The sequence below is a fragment of the Anomalospiza imberbis genome, chromosome 2, assembly GCF_031753505.1.
Source record: "Anomalospiza imberbis isolate Cuckoo-Finch-1a 21T00152 chromosome 2, ASM3175350v1, whole genome shotgun sequence".
NCBI classification, from domain to species: Eukaryota; Metazoa; Chordata; class Aves; order Passeriformes; family Viduidae; genus Anomalospiza; species Anomalospiza imberbis.
Genome location: NC_089682.1, coordinates 53,890,981 through 53,910,459, shown reverse-complemented (window position 1 = coordinate 53,910,459; position 19,479 = coordinate 53,890,981). Strand labels below are relative to the sequence as shown.

Below are 19,479 nucleotides of genomic sequence, written 5' to 3'. Positions count from 1 at the left end.
AAGTGTATGAGTGTATCCTTGTCATTCATCAGTATCCCTAACTACATTGATTATGTTTCTATTCCTGTTCAGATTGCACAGTATTTGGAGAGGCCAGCTTTTTACCTTGGGTTTATGAACCACAGGGCCGATTCTCTCCTTCTTTGCATGTAAAAGAGTATTTCGTGTTCTCTTTAATTTATACCAGCAGTGAAGCATCAAGCCTGTTTTGTCTGCCTTGCATTTGCCCTTTTTGTTCTGCCAAGGAGCTTTGCAGCATGTTGATTCCTCAGAAAGAACGTATGAGGCTTTGCAGATATTCTTCTCTTACTCTCCTACTCATCTGATGGATAAGTGACACCAGTAGGGTAGCAGCCTCTGGGGATGCCATATATCTCGCACACACTAGTTCCCTAAGAGTGAGAATGAGAACTGAGCCTTAGAAAGGTGGAGCACAAGTGCATAGAACAATCACTGAATGTGGAGGACCAGACCACCTGAGTGATTCCTTCAGTTTTTTAGTAGTGTTGCTCACCTTGATAACTGTGCTTTTACAGAGGCTCAGATGTGGATGTGCTGTCACAGTAGAGAGACTTGGCTTGTGTTTTACATGGGACTTAGATTTTGATTCCCTACTGCAGATGGAAGCGTTTGCAGGTTTTTTTGTATTCTTTGTTGAAAATCAGAGAAGAAACCTCGTTCCTGCTCTGCAGTCAGCAGCACTGGATTTCTGGGGTGGCAAGTGTTTACTTGCAGAACCTTAGATGGAAGTTATCTATAAAGATGTTATCCCACTAAACATAAAGGTGTTGGCAACCCTTCTGGATGTAACCTCATCTTCCTGAATGGGCAGCATAGTCTAGGATGATACTTTAGCAGGAAGGTTGGATCAGATGACCCATTGTGACCCCTTCCAACCTTATCCATTCTGTGATTCCCTCAGTTTATTAAACTAAGAGACCAACAAACCATTAACTTTGAAGAGCCTTGAACCACTCTGAGGGAAGAAGACAGTGGTTTTATGTATCCTAGTAAAGCTGCAGACTACAAGGAATAAGCCTCATTCCTGGCAATCTGGGAAAGATTCTCCTTTAATTGAAATGGCACCAATTCAATGTCATATGTTTACAGAGCAAAGCTCTTGGGATTCATCTCTTCCCTCCCTTTGAGGTTGTCTGCATGCATACAGCACATCTTTACCACACAGCAAAGCTTGGAAAGGGAAACAGTAGGAAAATTCCAAGATGTCAAGGCATTCTTGCACGTGGCTGAACCAAAACAGAGCACTCTCTTTTGGCAGGAAAGCTCTAACAGCAGAAACTGTCCTTCTCAGAAACCTGGGCTCTTGGTTGCCTTGTGGGAAGGAGATCACCACAATCACATTTTTGGCTCTAGCTAGCTGCCTGCTTTGTTCAAAGATACCTTTACTTCAGGAGTGCTGCATTAGTTTTTTCTTCTTTTCTGATGCATCAGACTTGTGTAGATGAGCACTTCTGGCAGGAGGGATTCTTTGCCTTGAACTCTTTGGCTTTCCCTTCTCAGATGGCTGATGATAACCTGGCCTTTAGAAATGAGGCTGCAGCAGCTATCACCAAGCTCAAAAATGGATAGCAAGCAAAGGTCTCACAACTGGCATTTCATAACTGTGTGTGATGGGAAAGACCAACAGCTCTGGATCCAGAAATAGTGACAATGCAATCCAGCAATGTGTTCCTGTAGCTCAGGAAGCCAGATGTATTGTGGGCTGCATCCAAAGCAACATGGCCAGCAGGGCGAGAGAGGGGATTCTGTGCCTCTCCTGCCCCTCTGTGAGACCCTTGCCTGGAGTGCTGCTTCCAGCTCTGGTGTCCCCAGCAGAGGGAGGGCATGGACCTATTGGAGTGAGTCCAGAGGAGGGATACCAAGGTGTTTAGAGGGATGGAGCATCTCTTCTACAAGGAAAAGCTGAGAGAATTGTGATTGTTTAGCCTGGAGAGCAGAAGGCTTTGAGGTGACCTAATTTCCAGTGCCTTCCAGTACCTGAAGGAATCTCATAAGAAAGATGGAGAATATTGACAAGAGCATGTAGTGACATGTTGGGGAAATGGCTTCAAACTGAAATAGGTCAGGTTTAGATTAGGTGTTAGGAAGAAATTCTTCACTATGAGCGTGGTGAGGCACTGGAACAGGTTGCCCAGAGATGTAGATGCCACATCCCTGGAAGTGTTCAAGGCTGGGTTAGATGAAGCTCTGAAAAACCTTATCTAGTAAAAGATGCCCCTGCCCACAGCAGGGGAGTTGGAACTAGATGATTTTAGGTTTAATATCCATTCCAACCCAAGATATTCTGTGATTCTATGTAAAGTTCACAGTATGGCATTATTATCTTTGTTCTTTATACTTTTGACTGAAAGCAAACCCAGCATTTCCAAAGTGCTGCTGTGGCTTTCTGCTCCTCCAGAAGCCTGAAAGTAATCTTGAAAGGTGGTTACAGCAAGCAGTCCTGCCCCATTTTGCTCACTTCAACATGTAAGAAAGGAAAGCCTGCTAATAAAAAATATTCTACCAGGAACCACATGCATTTGATTTGAGTGAGAGGCTTGTCACTGAGATTCTACCTCAGTTGAAACTGAGCCAGATCCTTGGGTATGTGGCATGCACAAGACACTTTGAGAGTCCTGTTTATCACCCCATGGCTTGTCGAAGAGGATGTAGGATAAACCATGGGCAGTCAAGGGAATCTGAGAACAGCCTTTGGAGAGAAATGGCTTTTTCACTCAGCCTCTGTGTGATGTTCATCAGTGGTTCATGATGGTTGTTCTGTTGTTGTACTCTGTTCCTAATTAGCTGAATATAAGCAACAGCACAAGATCTGAAAACAAACAAACAAATTGGCTCTGTTTCTCCAGCCAGAATGGGGTATTAGCTGAAATTAACTTACTCCCCCACTTACTCCCCCCACCTAATCAGGACCTTCTTTGGACCTGTACCTCTTGCTCTGGAATGACATCGACTTTTCTCTGTTACTTTTTTTTCTCCTCATACCTGGTCAGTACTTCCTAGTCTGTGTCCCAAAGAAGGAGTTAACAGGCAGGAGCCAAGGGCTGCTGAGACTCAGTTAAAACCCACAGTCTTGGGGTTTTTTTTTCTTAACTAGCTAATAAAGCATCCTTGTTTTGGCTGCATTTCCTTGAGGCCATCACTCATTCTTGCTGTATAAGGACTTGTCCAGAGGTGAACAACATCAAAGGAGAAGTTCCTTTGGCTCTGAATCAAGCCCTAGAAGGGCTGCATATTTGACTCAGCTGCATGCCATATACATTCAACATGCTTAATGTTCCTGTGAAAAAGTTCTTAAGAAAATTCTCAGAAATATCTTTGGAGGACCTGGACACAAAGGACAACTTTTCTCACAGGATTTCTCTTCCAGGATGGCTGATTATGTGTGCAGAAAGAAAGATTTTATATTGTTTCAGTCTCAAAAGTAAATACTTACCAGATTTAAAAAGAACAGTCTAAGGGAATATGTAAACACACTTGAAACAAAGACCAAAAGCTGTGTACATCTGCAGTCCTTAAAATGTTTGGGATTAGGTGGCATTCCAAGAGTTAATCCCTGGGGATTAGCATGGCAAACACTTCTGTTGTTGTTTACACATGTCCTGTGAGGAAGGCTGTGTTGTCACAGCAGGCTCCTCTAGCAGGGTTAGCCATAAAGCTCTTGAAGTCAGTTTTACAAGCGGAAAGAATCGTAGCAACACAAACAGCAAGTGCACAGAGCAGTGCTTCAAAGATAGAAACTGTGGATGAATGGCACAAATTCAGTATGTTAATAGAAAAGAAAGGTAAGGTTTCTAGCAAAGAACTTCATATGCAGAGGTGCAAATCTGGTGATAAGCGGATATTGGGCATATGCCTGGCTTGTGTTTTGTGCTTTCATTTACATGCTGAGCACACAACTGAGAACCTGCTCTCCCAGACTGCATCAGGATCCAAAAATGTGGGTTCTGTAAACCTGTGCTTGGTGAGGGCACGCCAAAAAGCCAGATGTGGGTGAAATACAATTAGCACTGTGTAAAAGGTGGAGCTCAGGCTCTGAGCTGAAGCTGCTTTAGAGTGCAAAGCTGGCATCCAGTTTTGAAGTGGAGGTGCTGGGCTACAAACAGGAGCGAGACTGCTTTTAACCCTGACCTATACTGTCACCTTAGTGCACTGATAAACAAGGCTGGCTTGAGATTTAAGATGTTCTTTTCTGTGTTTCTCTCAGTGTGGAAGCTAAATAATTTCTCTCCTGAAAATTCATGGAGACAAGTTTATAAAAAGTAAAATCAGTGATAATGAGTGTAAGGAATTGAGCCCAGTTCTGTGCTGTCTTTTCCAACAGCTCAGGAATGGGACAGTGCAACACGTTCACACTCTGTGCTGCTCTCTGCTAAGAAAGAAAGAATGTACTGGAAGGGCTTCCCGTGCAATGTTATGTGGAAAAAATAGTCCAGACACTATTGGATGAGGCAGGGTATTCCTTTAGACAAAATGTTTTGGCTTGTAAACTCTTACTCTCCAGTGTGGTGTGCTCTGACGTGCTACCCAGCTCATGGGTAGCTTTGCACATGGCTTTGATTTACAGGATCCTGTCTGCTTGTCTGCTCCCAGGCATTGCGATATGCACAGTCCCCATCTGGATTTTAAACAATTTCCTGCCTGGCGTCTCAGCAGGTGACGGGGGGGAGCTGCATGATGGGGGGAGCTCACGGAGATGCAAAGGCCCAAGCTAGCAGCCCCTGTGCCTCCTTCTGCCTGGCCTCTCTTGGCATCAGCAGTGATGCTTGATGGAGATCAGCTCCATTGGTGCAGAGCAGAGGGGGAGCACACCATGGGTTGGGAACTGCAGATCTTTTAAATTGGTTTCCATGCTCTGGCTGTCATAGACTCTTCCCTAAAGGCCACGTGATGAGGCACTCCCTTTCAGACAACATAAAAAGGGAATTTTTGCACCTTGTGAAAACTCTGTAGTGTATTTTGAGAGGTTTTTGGTTCCCAGGGGATTAAAAAACAAAACCAAGCCTTCAGCATTTGCCTCTACTTCACAGAAGCTTTAATGCTGAGTGAGGCATTGGCAGAGTGAAACAAGCCTAGCAGAGTGGAAGGTCAGAAGGCTCTTTCAGAGTCCGCTCTCTTTAATGAAGTTCAGCAACTTCCTTCTCTGCCCTCTCGCTCTGCTGACAGCTTCGTCTCCCTCTGGCTGAGGCTGCAGCGTGAATCAGACCGTAAAAAACACATCTTGGGTCTGATGTCGCATTTCTTCTGTAGAATGCTTCAGAAACATTACCATGCCGCATCCCAAAGGGTGTCTAGATTTTACTTTCCAGCCCTCAGCTTGCTCCCTTTGCGGACTTCAGCATCAACAAGCTGTTTCTTGTTACGGCTGTAAAGAGCTGTGATTAGCCTTCTGCACACATAAGAGGGAAATTAAACCATTTAGTTGTGTTTAGCAGCTCAGCCCCTTCTTCAGGTTCTCTTTTCACCACTAAACACTTTAACTAAACAATGACTAATGAGGCCAATTTGCTGTCAATTAATTGCCCCAGGAAAGGGCCCCTAATTGTGGTGAGCAAGGTGGCTGTTCTAAAGCATTGAAGGACCATATGATGGTCAGCATCCCCCCTACCTCTACCTTGGGGCTTATTAGTGTTTTATATAAAGTGCTGTTAATTGGGATCTGGGGACAAGGAAATAAGAACTCTCAAGGCTAATTGATAGGCACCTGGGGAGGGTTTTAGTGGCTGTAAAGTTCCTTTGACTTTGGAGAAAAGTCCTGATGTTTTCTTTCTTTTTTTACCCTGAGAGCTGGTGGCTCCTGTGTATTAGTGGGTGGGACTCTTAATTTTATCCAACAGATGGGGGTCCTACTTGCCTATAGAGAGGAAGGAAATAGACTGGAGGAAGCAACTAATGAGGATATATGGAAGGAATTGAGAATTTTTCCATTTGTATCCAAGGTGCCCTTTTTCAGACTAGCAGTTAGACCACTTAAATGAAGCTTATGGGCTTTCTTAGGCAGTTGCAATACTGTTTGCATCTGTGTCTTGGAGGTATTAAATAGCTTTTGCAGTATTATAGGTCTGTAGACTGGGAATAAGAGCTGTAATTTTTTTATGTATTTTGTGACTTATTGACAAAATACTGTACTGTTGAGCAGTCTTGGAATTGGAGACTGGGGAGTAGCTGCCCCACAGTGGGAAGTTCCATCCAAGGGTCTTAGATGTAAGACACTGTTTACCCAGAGGGAGGAGTCCAGGCATCTGACTGAATTTCATGTGAGTGCATTTATACAGCTCAGAATTTTCCAGCTAGGTGTCCACTCTCCCTGTGTTTGCATTTTTTATTGTTGTATCCGAGTTGAGTTCCTAGTCCGGTTCTTCCTGCCCTTTTCTCACAAACCCAACCTCCTGCTGCACTGAGGTGTCATGTGAAGCATCATGAAAGCAGAGTGCCATCAGTGCAGGAGCCAGGGACTAGTGCTCCCAGCCTGTAAGTACCCCTTGTACAACTTCTGCTAAGCAATGGCTCCCACTCCTGCCACTTTGTGCCTGTGCTGTGTCTAGGTGCTCTTATCAAAAGGCAGGAATCTGAACTGCTTGGGAACTGTGGCATGGGTCAGGTTCAGCATAAACAACATTAGGAAAAGATCTCTAGAAGCAGTCCTTTCGCAAAGGTGGCCTTGATGTTTTCTTGTTCCATCCCCCATTGCACTCCTGGAAAGGCACTAAGGAGCTTGTCTCCTGCATGGGAACTCATGTCCCTTAACCTTTGGGCTCGCTCATTCATTTACTGACATTAGGGGTGTACACTGCTCTTTGCCTCCTTCCATAGCCTTGAATCAGAACACTGATCCATCCCAGGTAATATCTCAGGAGGAGTTTGGAGTTCTGAAGGGCTTTGGTCATAAAAGGCAAGGATAACAGCAGCAGATGTTTGTGTGTTTGCTTGTTTGTGGTTTCCTTGCTGCCTCGCGTATGCAGCCCCTGGTCTGTAATAACTGCTATAGCGGGTGTTTTTGTGGAAACAAATCACCTGCTTTCATCTGGAGAGCAACAGTGATTGTGCTGGGGGAGCATGATCTATTTTTCATGTCTCAGTCTTTCTTATTATTTAAATTAATGTGAGTTGCAGTTGTCATGAAGTGAAGGATTGACGGCAATTAACTAGAACAGCCTCGGTGCAAGCTGTTTCTGCACAAGCCTGTTCTACCTAGCTCTGTCACTGTATCTTTTTTGGGACTTAAAATCTCCCACACCAGCTCTGACCTTGTACCCCTCCTGCCCTGCAGCCCTCCCAGTCCAGGGCACCCCACAGTATCTCTGCACTTTTCTCACTCCTGCCTTGCAGCTCTCTTTCTCTTCCAATGTGAGCTTCTCTCATGGAGAATGGCCACTGGTTACTTTGGGATTTGTTATTTGCTGTCAGTGACGTGGAAGATGAGATGCTGGGCTGGCATCAGCCTTGTCCTGTAGATGTGAAATGCAGAAGAAACAAATATGTGAATTTTAAGCCATTCTTCTCAGGGTTCATTCCTATCTCTCCAGAGATGGAGAGTCCCTGCTGTGGGTGGGGCATCCTCCCTCTCTGGTGATGGAGGAGTGGGGTACTACAGTGTGCTTCCTTTCATGTCTGGCTCTTCTCCCCACCCCAATGAGGGGCATCCTAAGCACAGTGTACTGGATACTCCAAGTGATTTACACTGAATGAGCAGAAAAAATATGGCCATCTTATCTTTTTCACCAGTACCTAAGACCCTGGCAGTGCTTTCCCATGGTCCTTGGAGCCAGAGGGGTCCAGCAGCAGCAGCAGCAGCCTGGTTTCCCCTGAAGTAAAAAGCTGTTAGTCAAATTATGAAAATGCCTGTAAGTGCTGTTGAGCTGTAGTATTTGCCCTTCTGTGAGGCTGCAGCCTGTGGGTTTGCCTCTGCTAATAGTTCAGAGAGGCCACTCACAAAAAAATTTCCACTTGGGGGTTAACAGGAGATGGCTGGGCAAATGGAGGCTGTAACACCCTGTAGATTCTGGTCCCAGGAGGTTTTATTCTCAGCAATCCTCTTCCAGTAGTCTGGGACCTGTGAAAACATAATACAACCCACACATGGGGAAAAATAATAAAGTCAAAGCTTCTCATTTTAAAGCTGTCCTAAAAAGGTGTGTGCAAAGTAATGACAAGTGCCAAGGAGGCAATGCTAACTGTTGCTGGTGCTGACAGTTTTGGCATTTTAGCATGCTGGCTTGACGCCCTGAAAATTAAAAGTCTCTGACTTTTTATCTGAGTGAAATTGTTGTCCACTGGCTTTGGATTCTAAACAGATGAAGCCAAGCCAGGTTTTAAATTTAGAGGGAAATTATTTCCTGCCCTATTCCCCCTTGTCTTAGCCTTTCCTTGCCTTCTGACCGAGGTGGCAGCTGAAAGGAACCAGCCATTATATTTTTAACAGGATTTCAGCCTTGGATGTTCTTTTAACCCCCATCTAAAAAAGTGGCAAGGCAGATATGACCATCTGGACACATGCTCTTCCTCTTGGGCATTCTGTAGGCATGGTCAAAACTGCTTGTACTGGCTGAGTTTACTTGATCCTCTGTGAAGTAAAATGTCTTGACAGCTTTGGAGAGCAGTAGTTTATACATGTCCCAGCTGGAGCTCTGCTGCTGCCCTTAGTGGCTTTTGCTGCTCTCTCCTCAGCCATTTTGGCTGGCATTGCACCATTCCAGTAGGACTTCACACTGGCCCATAGCTTCACCTGCTAGTCCTGCTTCAGTTTAGTCCTTCTTGGTTTGCTGCACAGCTTTTTTTCCTTATGCAAATGTTAACCCCTTGACGTTACAGTAATATTCCCAAAATGTGGTATGGCCACTGGTTTTACTCCTGGGTTCTGCTTACCCAAGTTTGCCAATGCACCATGGAGAAGTTGTGCTGAGGATGCTCCAAAGTCACTGTCCTTGTGTCCCCTGACAGAACACCTGGGCCACAACTTTTGCAGAAATAGCAGCCCTGATGTTCTTTCCCAGGCTAAGCCTCTCTGTCCTCTCCTGTGCATGTTGGTCTTCTAGCAGGTCTGAGGTGGCCCTCCAAGTTGCTTTGTTCCTAGTAAGTAAGAGTAGCAGTTTGGATTTCGGCACCAGAACTTTCAGGGCTCTGCCAGCCTGCAGATCTGCTGGCTGGAACAATGTGCAGGTCTGTCCTGAGCCATGGGCCAGGGTATTCCCCTCATCCACTAGGAAAGAAAGGAGATGAGTTTTCTGTATCTTCAGGGGTGAGTTTCTGTCCCCTCTCTGAGGAGCCCTTTCCTGTCTTGACTTTTTGAAAGTAAAAGCTTTTTCCTTGAGTCAGAATCTTCTTTACATTGCAGCTCATGTTAGCTGCTTTTCAGTGTTCACTGTGCACCTCTGAGAAAAGCCTGCCTGTCTCTTTTCTGCACGTTCCCACTCACTTTTTGTAGAGAGCATTGAGATCTTTCTCAGCCTTCTCTTCTTCAGACCAAACAAACCCATCTCTCTTAGACCCTTCTCCTGGGAAGTCATGTGCTATAGCCCTCTGACCATCTTGGGAGCCTTCCAGTGGATTTGCTCCAGTGTGTTGATGGCATTCTTGTACTGGGGAGCCCAACACTGATCTAGTGCCTGAGATGCTGTCTAATAAGCACCATGTAAAGGGTTTTAGACTCTTCCCTCCACTTGAGGGGTTACACTCTTGCTAATACAACCCAGCAAATACCCTTGCTTGTTCTTTGCTGCAAGGGTATACTGCTAACTCGTGCTGAACCTGAAGGACCCCCACGTGTCCTGGACTGCATGAGCCTAGCACTTTCTCCCTTACAGAAAATATCAAGGTGGTTGGTCCCTAAAGAGGGACTGTTACTGCGAGGCTTATTCTACCTGTCAAAAGCAGTATCGCCTCTTCTTAACCAAGGAACAGGTTAACACTGTGATATCCTCTGATGCTTACATCTGAGCTAGTTCACCATCCAGAGCTGGGTACATGCCAGCCACTGCTTTGCATTTCTTTTCCTCTCCTTTCCAACCTGTCTTCCTTAGAAAGACTGTATCTGAGTTACAGGTCAGTCCTAAGAGCTGTCTTACCCCAGCTTCGTCATCCCAATGGTTTTTCACACACATCCCACTGTGAATCCATGTGAACATCTGATTCCTCCTGTTTTTCCACCATGCTACTTGCACTGCTGCACAGGCATTTGAGGTGGGCCCCCAGCTGTCCTGCTTTCACAAGGCGTGCAAAAGGCTTCCCCACTGTGTTGCCCCCCATCTGCTCCCTCACTGCCCTCTGCATTGTCACTTGTCCACAGATCACAGCAATCCTTCCCCAATGTGCCTGGCTTAAATACCTCCTTGCCTGGGTGAGGGAGCCTGCTGGAAAATAGATGTCTGCCTCACTTTGCTCGACAGGTTCTCTTCCTTCAAGGGGGTCCCATGGTCATAGATACTCAAACATTGCCCATGAGTTTGGGGCCTACGGAGAGGGGCTAATGAACTGTGGGTTGTAAACAACATTCCTGTGAATCCAGCAACACAGCTAGAAGTAGTAAGTTGCTCTCTTCAGGCTTCATTTCTTTTTCCCCACCTAGCTTATAGGCAGTGTTGCCTCAAAAGGACCATCAGCCACTCCTGCCAGGGAGGGGGATGAGGAAGCTGCTCTCTGTTTACTCTGTGGTAAGCAAAGCAGAAAATGATGTTGTTTCATTCCTCACTACACACAAATTTGGAAGCTGAAAATATATTACAAAAATAAAATATCGATGATTCCTTTTTAGTGAAAATCCCTCACCACCTGACCTGGGGTGTGAAGCATGGAAGCAAGACATGGATGTGATAGAGGAAAGACTGCAACAGCCGGCACACTCCACACCTGGAAGTGCCTGTTCAAGTCCCAATTAATGGTCACTCTGGAGCCATGACACAAACACAGCCTGGAAAGTTTTTAAGGATCTTGAATGCCCAAGTCATGGCTGATCTTGTGAATGTTAAAGATTCTGCTGTGCCTTTGGTGGTCTGCCATGTGTGGTGCAGTCATCCAGAAGCTAACTACTGCAGGGAGCCCATGGGGGATCCCTCTTGGCTGAAAGGTGTCATAGAAACCAATAACTAACACACTCTTTGAGTCAATGCCTTGAAGCCTGGCATCCTGCAGGAGGATGCAGGACTTCATGTGGGACTCCCTGGAGTGTAAAAATTAGCTGGGATGATCCTTGGAGCCTGCTGATCCCTTCCACACAGCCTTAAGGTAGGCAGGCAAGTCCTGAGAGGTCATTTTATGAATACCCCCAAATTTGTCCAAACACAAAGCATTGCAGTTGCAGAACAGGCCCTTTCTAGCTGTAGACTCTTAAAATACAAACTACACACCAGTACATACTACTCTGATTTAATTTCAGAAACCCAGTTAGTAGTGAGAGGGGTGCAGCCTGTGAGATGAGTTTGTGGCTGGCTCTGGTTAATAGGTTGGTAGATGATTAAGCCAGGCAAGCTGCCCTCCATAATTCTGCTTATAACGAGGTTAAACTTTCTTTTGTCTTCACAGTTCCACCAAAGATCTCCAATATCTCCTCGGACATCACCGTGAATGAGGGCAGCAATGTGACCCTGGTTTGCATGGCAAATGGGCGTCCTGAGCCTGTCATCACCTGGAGACACCTCACTCCTACAGGTAAGAAATCCAACTGGATTCAATTTGTGAAACGTACAGTAGTTCCCTTCTCTTTCATCATCAAAGAAAATTTCAGTAGCAATATCGGCAGCTATAGAAAATTGGCAAGAATCTTAAGTGTACTTCAGGCTTGTTTTGCAGTGTGAATTCCCAGGCACAATAACCAGGTTTTCCAAGTGAACAAATGAAATTACTTCAATAGATGCTCTGTAGAATTGGACCTGTAATTCTATTAGCTTAGGTCTTCATCTAGTTGTCCCAGTCTCTACTGCTGGTAATGCACAGCACAGTGATGGAGATGAAATGCTGCTGGTGCTACACTGAGGGAAAAGGATTTCTGTTGAGACACTGCATAAAAGAGGTTCTTTCTGAAAACCGTGGGATTTGCTTCCTACTGATTTGCCTTAAAAGGGAGAGGCAAACAGTGGCCCAGTTTATTTCATACTGCTCTCCCTTCACTTTGGCAGACAGCCAGAAGTCTTGTGTCTTCTGACTTGAGTAAAGAAGGCAATTGATCTTCAAGGTGAGTGGAGAGCAGGATGGTAAGAGAATAAAGGAGAGCTCACCATCTTTGTTCTGCTATCTGACTGTGTCCTCCATGCTCAAGGATGTGGCAAGGCTGGGAGGAGAATGTCTTTTTAGTAGCCAGACTCTGTGGGGTTAGCAGCTTGGGTTGCAAGGAAACCTTCAACCCCTAAAGTTTTAGCAGTAGGATAAGAACAAGAGGTAGGTTTCTATCCCTCCATTTCATGTCCTTGGAGGAGAGAAAAACTCTTTAGTTGACTTCTTTTCCTATCAGATACTCTTTAATCTAAAATGCATGGGGAAAACATTGATTAGCCCCATATGAATGATCTTCTGTGATATTCCCATATATGTAAAGGGTTAAAGAGGATTTGAGGAAGGCAGAGAACATTCTGCATGTGCTACAGATAGTCCAGCTTTCTACTGCAGTTCAGCAGCCAGAAAAGGGGAGAGTCTTGCAGAAAGAAAGTTGGAGAGAGAGAGGAAGAATGACACATTGGAGCAGAGCTAAGGGCTACATCCAGAACCCCCTGGATTTGGAGCCTGTGGCTGAGATTCGGGTTACTTAGATTTCCTGTCTTGTCTCTTCAGCCAAACCAAAGTTCTCCTGAGTGTTCATGTATATGAAAGCTAGATATGCAGTCTGTATTTCTGGCCCATTTCTTGCAATGCCAAGAGAAAAAAAGATGGGAAAAGCATGCCAGGAAGAGGTGAGAGCAAGGCTGATTAGGGGAACATTAGTCCTCTGTGGTATTATCATCACTACCTGACTTTTCTCTTCTGTTTTTTTCAGAATTAAATATGACTGTGCCATTTGTATGCATAGGAGAAGAGAACTTATTTTTTTCATCTTTAATTATATATATAGAATCTTCTAGCTCTGGTATTTCTGTTCTTCAGGTTTACTTCATATCAAATCTTCCATATAACTGCTGCATCAGTTTGTTTTTCAGTTCTCTTTCTTGTATCCAACTAAAAGATACTCCCTAGCCACTCTCTGAGCACAGCCTAACACTGAGTTAAGAGTGTTAAATCTTCATGAAATCTAAGACCTGGTACACATGAGTTGCATTCTTCAGAGCAGTTAGAAGATTCTTGTCTTGACTCATCATTTTTACTGTTGCTGCTTTGTGGGAGTTTTTAATTTGTACCACCTACTTCACTGTATCAGACACAGATTTTTTTTTTTCCTCTTTACAAAAGTCTCCACAGAACAAATCCTCACTCTGACTATCCCCACAGTTAGCAACAGAATTGAAGAATCCCATCCCTACTGTGACCATGGGGACAGTTTTCTTGGCTCTGTTGTTCAGTTTTCCAGCACATTCCCTCACATTTTTTCTCCCATGCTGCATGTCTCAGAGGTGTTGCCTTGTTAGCATCCCTCAGCACCATCTCACTGACTCCTTTCCAATCCCTCCTCAGTCCTCCTCCCTACAGTGAAGCCTGCCAAGCACCTCCTGTGTAACAAACTAGAGGTTATGATGAAGGGCAGGCAGACCTCAGTCTGTCACCTCCATGTGTTACTGATTGTGGTTCTTTCTTTTTCCCCATCTGAACCCATCTGCTGTCTTTTAGAGATACAGAGGAACTGCTTTCAGGCAGACATCAGGTCTTTGAGCAGCATAAAGCCCAGTAAGATACTTGTCTCAAAATGGAAGACAGAAGAAATTATTTTAAATGTTTTCCTTGAGGTTGACAATTAATATAAATTCCAAATCCCTTCCAGAGCTGCTGCAGTTGGAAACATGTCTTATCTCGGAATCTCCTTTTCCAGAACTGCAAGGCATTTTGGCTCCATTTATGCGAGTTTTGAAGACATCTGCTATGCATCAAAGAGCTATTTTAGATCATTGTAAAGGTTTCTAAAATATATCTCTCTCCTTCAATTTTTTTCATGGTTAAACTTGTGACTGCAGAACTGGAAGAAAGAGTGTTACTGAGCTTGTGTGGGAGGTTTTGAATGGCCAGGTAGTGAAATTAAACCCATTTCAGGGGGTGAGAGGGCCAAATTACTTTTTCCTTGTGCACTCTCCTCAAGGAGTTCATTAGCAACTTTGTCTGCTGTTTCTTTCATTCACTGACTTTATCAATACAGTTTGTTGGCTAATTACCTGGGTGAGGACCATAGAAATGATTTCATTCTTGTTGGGTGGGAAGTGGAAGATACAAATGCAAAGGGAAAACAGTGTTGGTACTTAGGCAGAGAAGGTGGGAATGCATGTAAAAGCTCATTTAAATGCTGCAATCATAGCTTACTTATCTGCCTATCTGAGAAGTAAAAAAAAAATTATTTATAAACTGCTGTGTTGCTTCCTGTTCTGGTTCTTCAGTGAGCAGTTGAACCAGATATTTTTCTCACTTCAACTATAAGTCCTGATACCCTCAAGCAGCCCACAGGAAAAAAACCTCTCCTAACCCTGTGAGAAAGCTAAAGTGTGACTGAGGTTCATGACTGTAGTACTGACACCTAGGAGGAAGGCAGGTAAGGGGAAAAATACTTTAATAATTCAATGGCAAATGATGATACAGATCAGCTTTAATTTGATGAAAGCAGGAATGACATTCCTTGGAACGATGCAACTCCTTGCTCTCCTCTTACATTCCTCTTCAGATGATTGGCAGATTGTATTTCCACGGAGCAGGTGGAGAGAGTCACCCAGACCCTTTTCTTTTTCACCTGACAGGCCATTGTTCTGTAGGACATTGGCAACCTGGTCAGAGTAGTTGTGGATAATTTAACAGGCATTGTCTGGGAGCACAAACAGCTTCATTAGCTCTTCTCCTCCAGCTAGCAGAGCTCTTTTCTGGGATCACTGACCTGCACCATCCAGTAGCAGGCCAGGCCCTGAACACAGTCTGATCCCATTCCTGTGGTTCAAGACACAGCTGCAGGACTGTTAAGCCTGCCATACCTGATGACTTTTGCCACCCTGGTTTGTGATGGTAAGCCATAGAAAAGACTGTAAAACTGAAGATCTGAACTGGATTTGTCAGGAAACTGTGATGTGTTCAGTTAGAGTGGCGGTGAGTATTGATGATGCCCCATGCAGCCTGCATGAATTAGCAGTTGTCAGCATTAGGAATACTTCACTAGGGAACACTCCATAGTCTCATCTCTTGAAAGGGACAAAATTCAGATTCTTTGTACCAAGACTGGGTGGTACCCTATTGTTTTACTCTCCTTAATATTAGCTCATAACCTGCTTAATCCATACCCCACAAAGGCATAGATTATTTTTTGTCACTGAATGCAATAACCTCAAATATCCCATAGCAGCGCCACATCTTGGATGAGGTCCCAACAAAAGACCATTTATCATTTATCAAAGGAGCTCTTTTTTCTCTGTGCCTTGCACCAGGATAACAACCAACACAGTCAAGAAAATACTGCAGTAAAATAGGTCAGGGGTGGTAGCCAATGCCTGCTTTCAAGCCTATCTTAGTTTTACTCATTGTCTCTACTGACTTATGTTTATTCAGGCTAATGTGTCTTCTCCCTACCTGTAAGCTGCTGAGATAATAGTCCAGAGTATAATTTATCATTTCTCAGCTCTATGTCTTATTCAGAGCCAAGCTATGTGCCTGGTTGACTGAAAAAGAGCTTTCTGGGAAGAAGAAAAATTAATGTACATTCATACCCTTACCAATAAATTCTAAAGGGAAGCCCTAAAGAGTGGCCTCTTGTGAATCGGGTTTGCAGCAATATGAACGTGAACAGTTGTTACAAGGTCTTTGGATTACAAGTGATCTCACTTAAAATCCTTTTGCTGTGCATGGGCAGGCAAATGCAGAAGAAAAAGCCATCTCCTCTGCTGAGAAGCTTGCACTTGAGCTCACAGGAGGAGTACTATTTGTGTTTCTGCTTCTTTGCCACAAAGCATCAGTGATTGAAGCCTTCCCAAGGGCCTTGCTCATGGGTGCTCTGGCAAATGCCTTTAGCACTCATGCTAATGGCAGCCTGAAAGCTGGTGACAGGGAGACAAAGCTATATTGACTAAAGTTGAGGGATTGAGTTACCAGCTGAGGAACAAGCAATTCCCATTTCCTAGAGAAGCTACAGAGTATGAAACCTGTATAAAGCTACTAGGTATCCCATTCTGGATCTAACTTCCTTGGCCTCAGCTCAGCAAGGCCACTTGATGGAGAAGAAAACACTCTCTGGATTCTTCCAAATTCCACCTGACAGTCTAAAGAAACCCACTTTGGCTCAGAAAAGGAGCTTAGTTGTTACAGTGGTAATCACAGCATAAGAAGAGCCAGTCTAGTGCAAAGCAGATAAGTATTGATTGCAACACCCAAGTTTCATGTCACAGCTTACAATGAAAGGAGATGAGAAGGCTTGTCAAATACGCCAGTCTGATTCTCCCTAGAGGGTGCTAGAAATTCACATTGAGTCTCAGGGAATTTACCATAGCCTGGGAAGTTTAGGAGGGATAGAGAATACAGAAATGTGCCTGCATGCCCTGTGTAATTGAGATGGTATACATATAATATGTTTATAAACAGCTATAGAACTTATTGCCATGGAAAGTTATTTAAAGATGAGAACTTGGCAAGACTCAACCAGCTTGTGTATTCCTGAGGATAATGTGAACAAATCTGGATATTCTTCTTATTCACAATAAAAATATTGAAAAGGATGTTAAACTTCCTGCTTTGAGGCTCAGAGATCAGGATAAGACCTAAAGTGAAAAAGACAGATTATCTCACACCCCCACTCACTTGTGTATTTTCCTTCAGTGCATGCCAGTCTCCTTGCAGAGGAGCAAGTAGAGACAGAGAGCTTTCTGAAGGCATGAGTTAAGAAGGCCATATTGGTCACAATGGGCAACTTTGCTCATTATGTCCTGTGTTGACTTGCTTCTCATTGCTGCCTAAGTCCAAAGCCTTGTTGCTTCACTTTGTGTTGCACAGGGAAACACAGTTTATGCCCAAAGAAAGTAACAAGCAGAAAATCCTCAGGTAGAATCACCACAAGTCAGCCCTGTTGTCAGTAGGTAGCGGTGGGAAGCAGATTTTCTGGTTATCTAAAGCATTTGGATTTAGCCCATCTTTCTGCTGCTCTCCTAAAACCTTAGTAAAACAGCTGTAGAGAAAAGCAGCCTTGTTTTGGGAGGCATGGGGTGGGGTTCTTGTTTGGATTTGGTGGCATTACTGTGCCAGTTCTTCTAATTTCACAACCTTCTCCCCATGAAACTCTCTCAGGAAACTTGAGGTTTACAAGGTATTTGTTTAACAAAACAACTGAGGCAACTGATGATTTTTTAAACAGGTCTCCTTTTCCTCTTTTTTTTTTTTTTTTCCTTCTTTCACGTTCAAAATACTTTCTGGTAAACATCTTCCACAGAGACCTTTCACTTTACCTCTTATACACTCTCAGTTTGTTTTAGCACTCTTTCTGAGATGTCTTTTTCTCTTGATCTAGTCTTCATCTTATCCAATATGTAGGGGAAAAAAAAATGGGAAGAGGATGCTGGCTCATAAAGAGCCTGGGAAACAAGCCAAGCTTTCAACTTTTTCAGGTCTTCTCCAGAAGGCATCCGAAGTTGTTTCAACCTCTACTTGCTTCCCACTAACACTTTATCCATATTTCTTATATTTTTAGAGGTCTGTTTTTCTTAGGGTCCACAAGCTAGATCCATATTGCCTCCTTCCTCACCTGTAACAGACTTAAGTTGTGATGGCTCTCTCTCCCCAGCACACTTTACCTTCTTCCTTCTATGCCCAGCAACACATGCATTGCACAGGAATCCTTCCTCATCATCTTGCAATAATGCCCCATTCGGTTACTGTGGGCTGCGATGCTGTTTCAGTACAAACACTGTTTATGCATGAAATGTTCCTTTTTTTAACAGCTTTGATTTCTCTCTACTGTCCCAGGGCAGAGAGAGAGAGCAAGGCCTCATGAGTATTCTGGCATTTCTGGGGAAACTGACAAATAAAGCTGTTGTGAGGAGGAAATTTACCCTGCTGCCTACAGCAGTGGTTGGAGAGGAACATGTGGAGTCTTCTGGTCAGTGCTTGTCTGTTCCACCTCTGGCAAGGTTGTCTGTGCTGCTGGCAAGATGTGGCAGTTCTGTACCAGGTTAGTTGCCTTCCTACCACATAAAAATGTTGCTCCTTGCAGCAAGTTGGGAGTCTGGTAGAGTTGCCTCCTTTTTATCTTCTCCCAGATGGGTACCAATTCTAGTCGGTCATGCTGTTAAAGTCTTTTCCATGGCATTTTAAAGGCTGAGCTGGATTGTGTCCATATGAAAACTTTCCTCCACCTACAGAAAAGCAGGATTTTTCTAGTTCACTGCATGCTATAATATTACTATCTTTGCAGTGCTGTGCCTCTACCCTCAAGCTTAGTGATGCTCAGTGGGGATGAAGGCTTAGATGTGGGAGTGAAAACTGAGCACCCCAGAAGATGAGTATTCAAAATCTCCCATAATAAATAATGTCAGGAAAAGGAATTACCGTGTGCTTTCACAATCAGGATCACAACAGCAGCTTAATGAACTTTGCAATTCTCCATCATTCCTACCCATTCCACAGACCATTAAAATCAAGGGACTTTTTTGTCCTGACTAGGACAAAAAGAGGAGAGGTCTCCTAGGCCTGCCCTGCTGAGACTGGTAGATACAGTCCATCTGGCTGCCTTCCCTACCAGCCTTCCTTGTTCTCCAAACACACCATTTAGCACTCAGGTAGTCAACTGCAGTAAAACAGAGCATCTGAAGAGGTTACTGAGTGCAGGACACTGATGAGGTGTGGATGTGTGTGTTGCTGTGTCTCCCTCTAGTGATCTGAACTCACAAGTCTGCTTTGGGTCCTTGGTGCTTGGAGCTGCTGGTTTGGAGGCAGAGGTTCTCTGGATTCACCAGAGTAAAAGGTGGATATCTTAGGACTGGGTCCCATTCCCCCTGCCATCTGGAGGTCATATTCCCCATTTGCAGTTCTGTATTTGCAGCTGTAGTTCGCATCTGGAAATTTAAATGTGCTTGTAAATATACAGAGAGGTTGATTGTGAATTAAAGAGAGAAAAAAATTCATAGCATGCTAAATGGAATAGAACATCCTTAAGAAAGCTAGCCTTAAGAAGAAATTGGGGATGCTGCCTTTTTTTTCCTCTTGTAGCTGGAATCTATAAGTGGTTTCACTTAGGGCAAGCATATTTCTCACTCACTTCACAGTAGGAGAGAGACACACAGACACACATAAAAAGGGAAAGTTAAGGTAGTCACTTATGGTCCATGCTTCTTTTTTTTTTTTTTTTTTTTTTTTTCCATTTAAAGGGAGAGACCA

General features: G+C 44.1%; 1 protein-coding gene across 7 annotated transcripts in view; it reads left to right on the top strand.

Annotated features, from left to right (window-relative positions):
* LSAMP (limbic system associated membrane protein) overlaps window positions 1–19,479 on the top strand; it is a 981,452-nt gene that overhangs the window by 863,471 nt on the left and 98,502 nt on the right. For all 7 annotated transcript variants that reach the window (XM_068181115.1, XM_068181112.1, XM_068181113.1 and 4 more), the window contains one exon: window positions 11,536–11,661. In XM_068181115.1, the coding sequence (XP_068037216.1) occupies window positions 11,536–11,661 (126 nt within the window). The remainder of the gene's footprint in view (window positions 1–11,535; window positions 11,662–19,479) is intronic.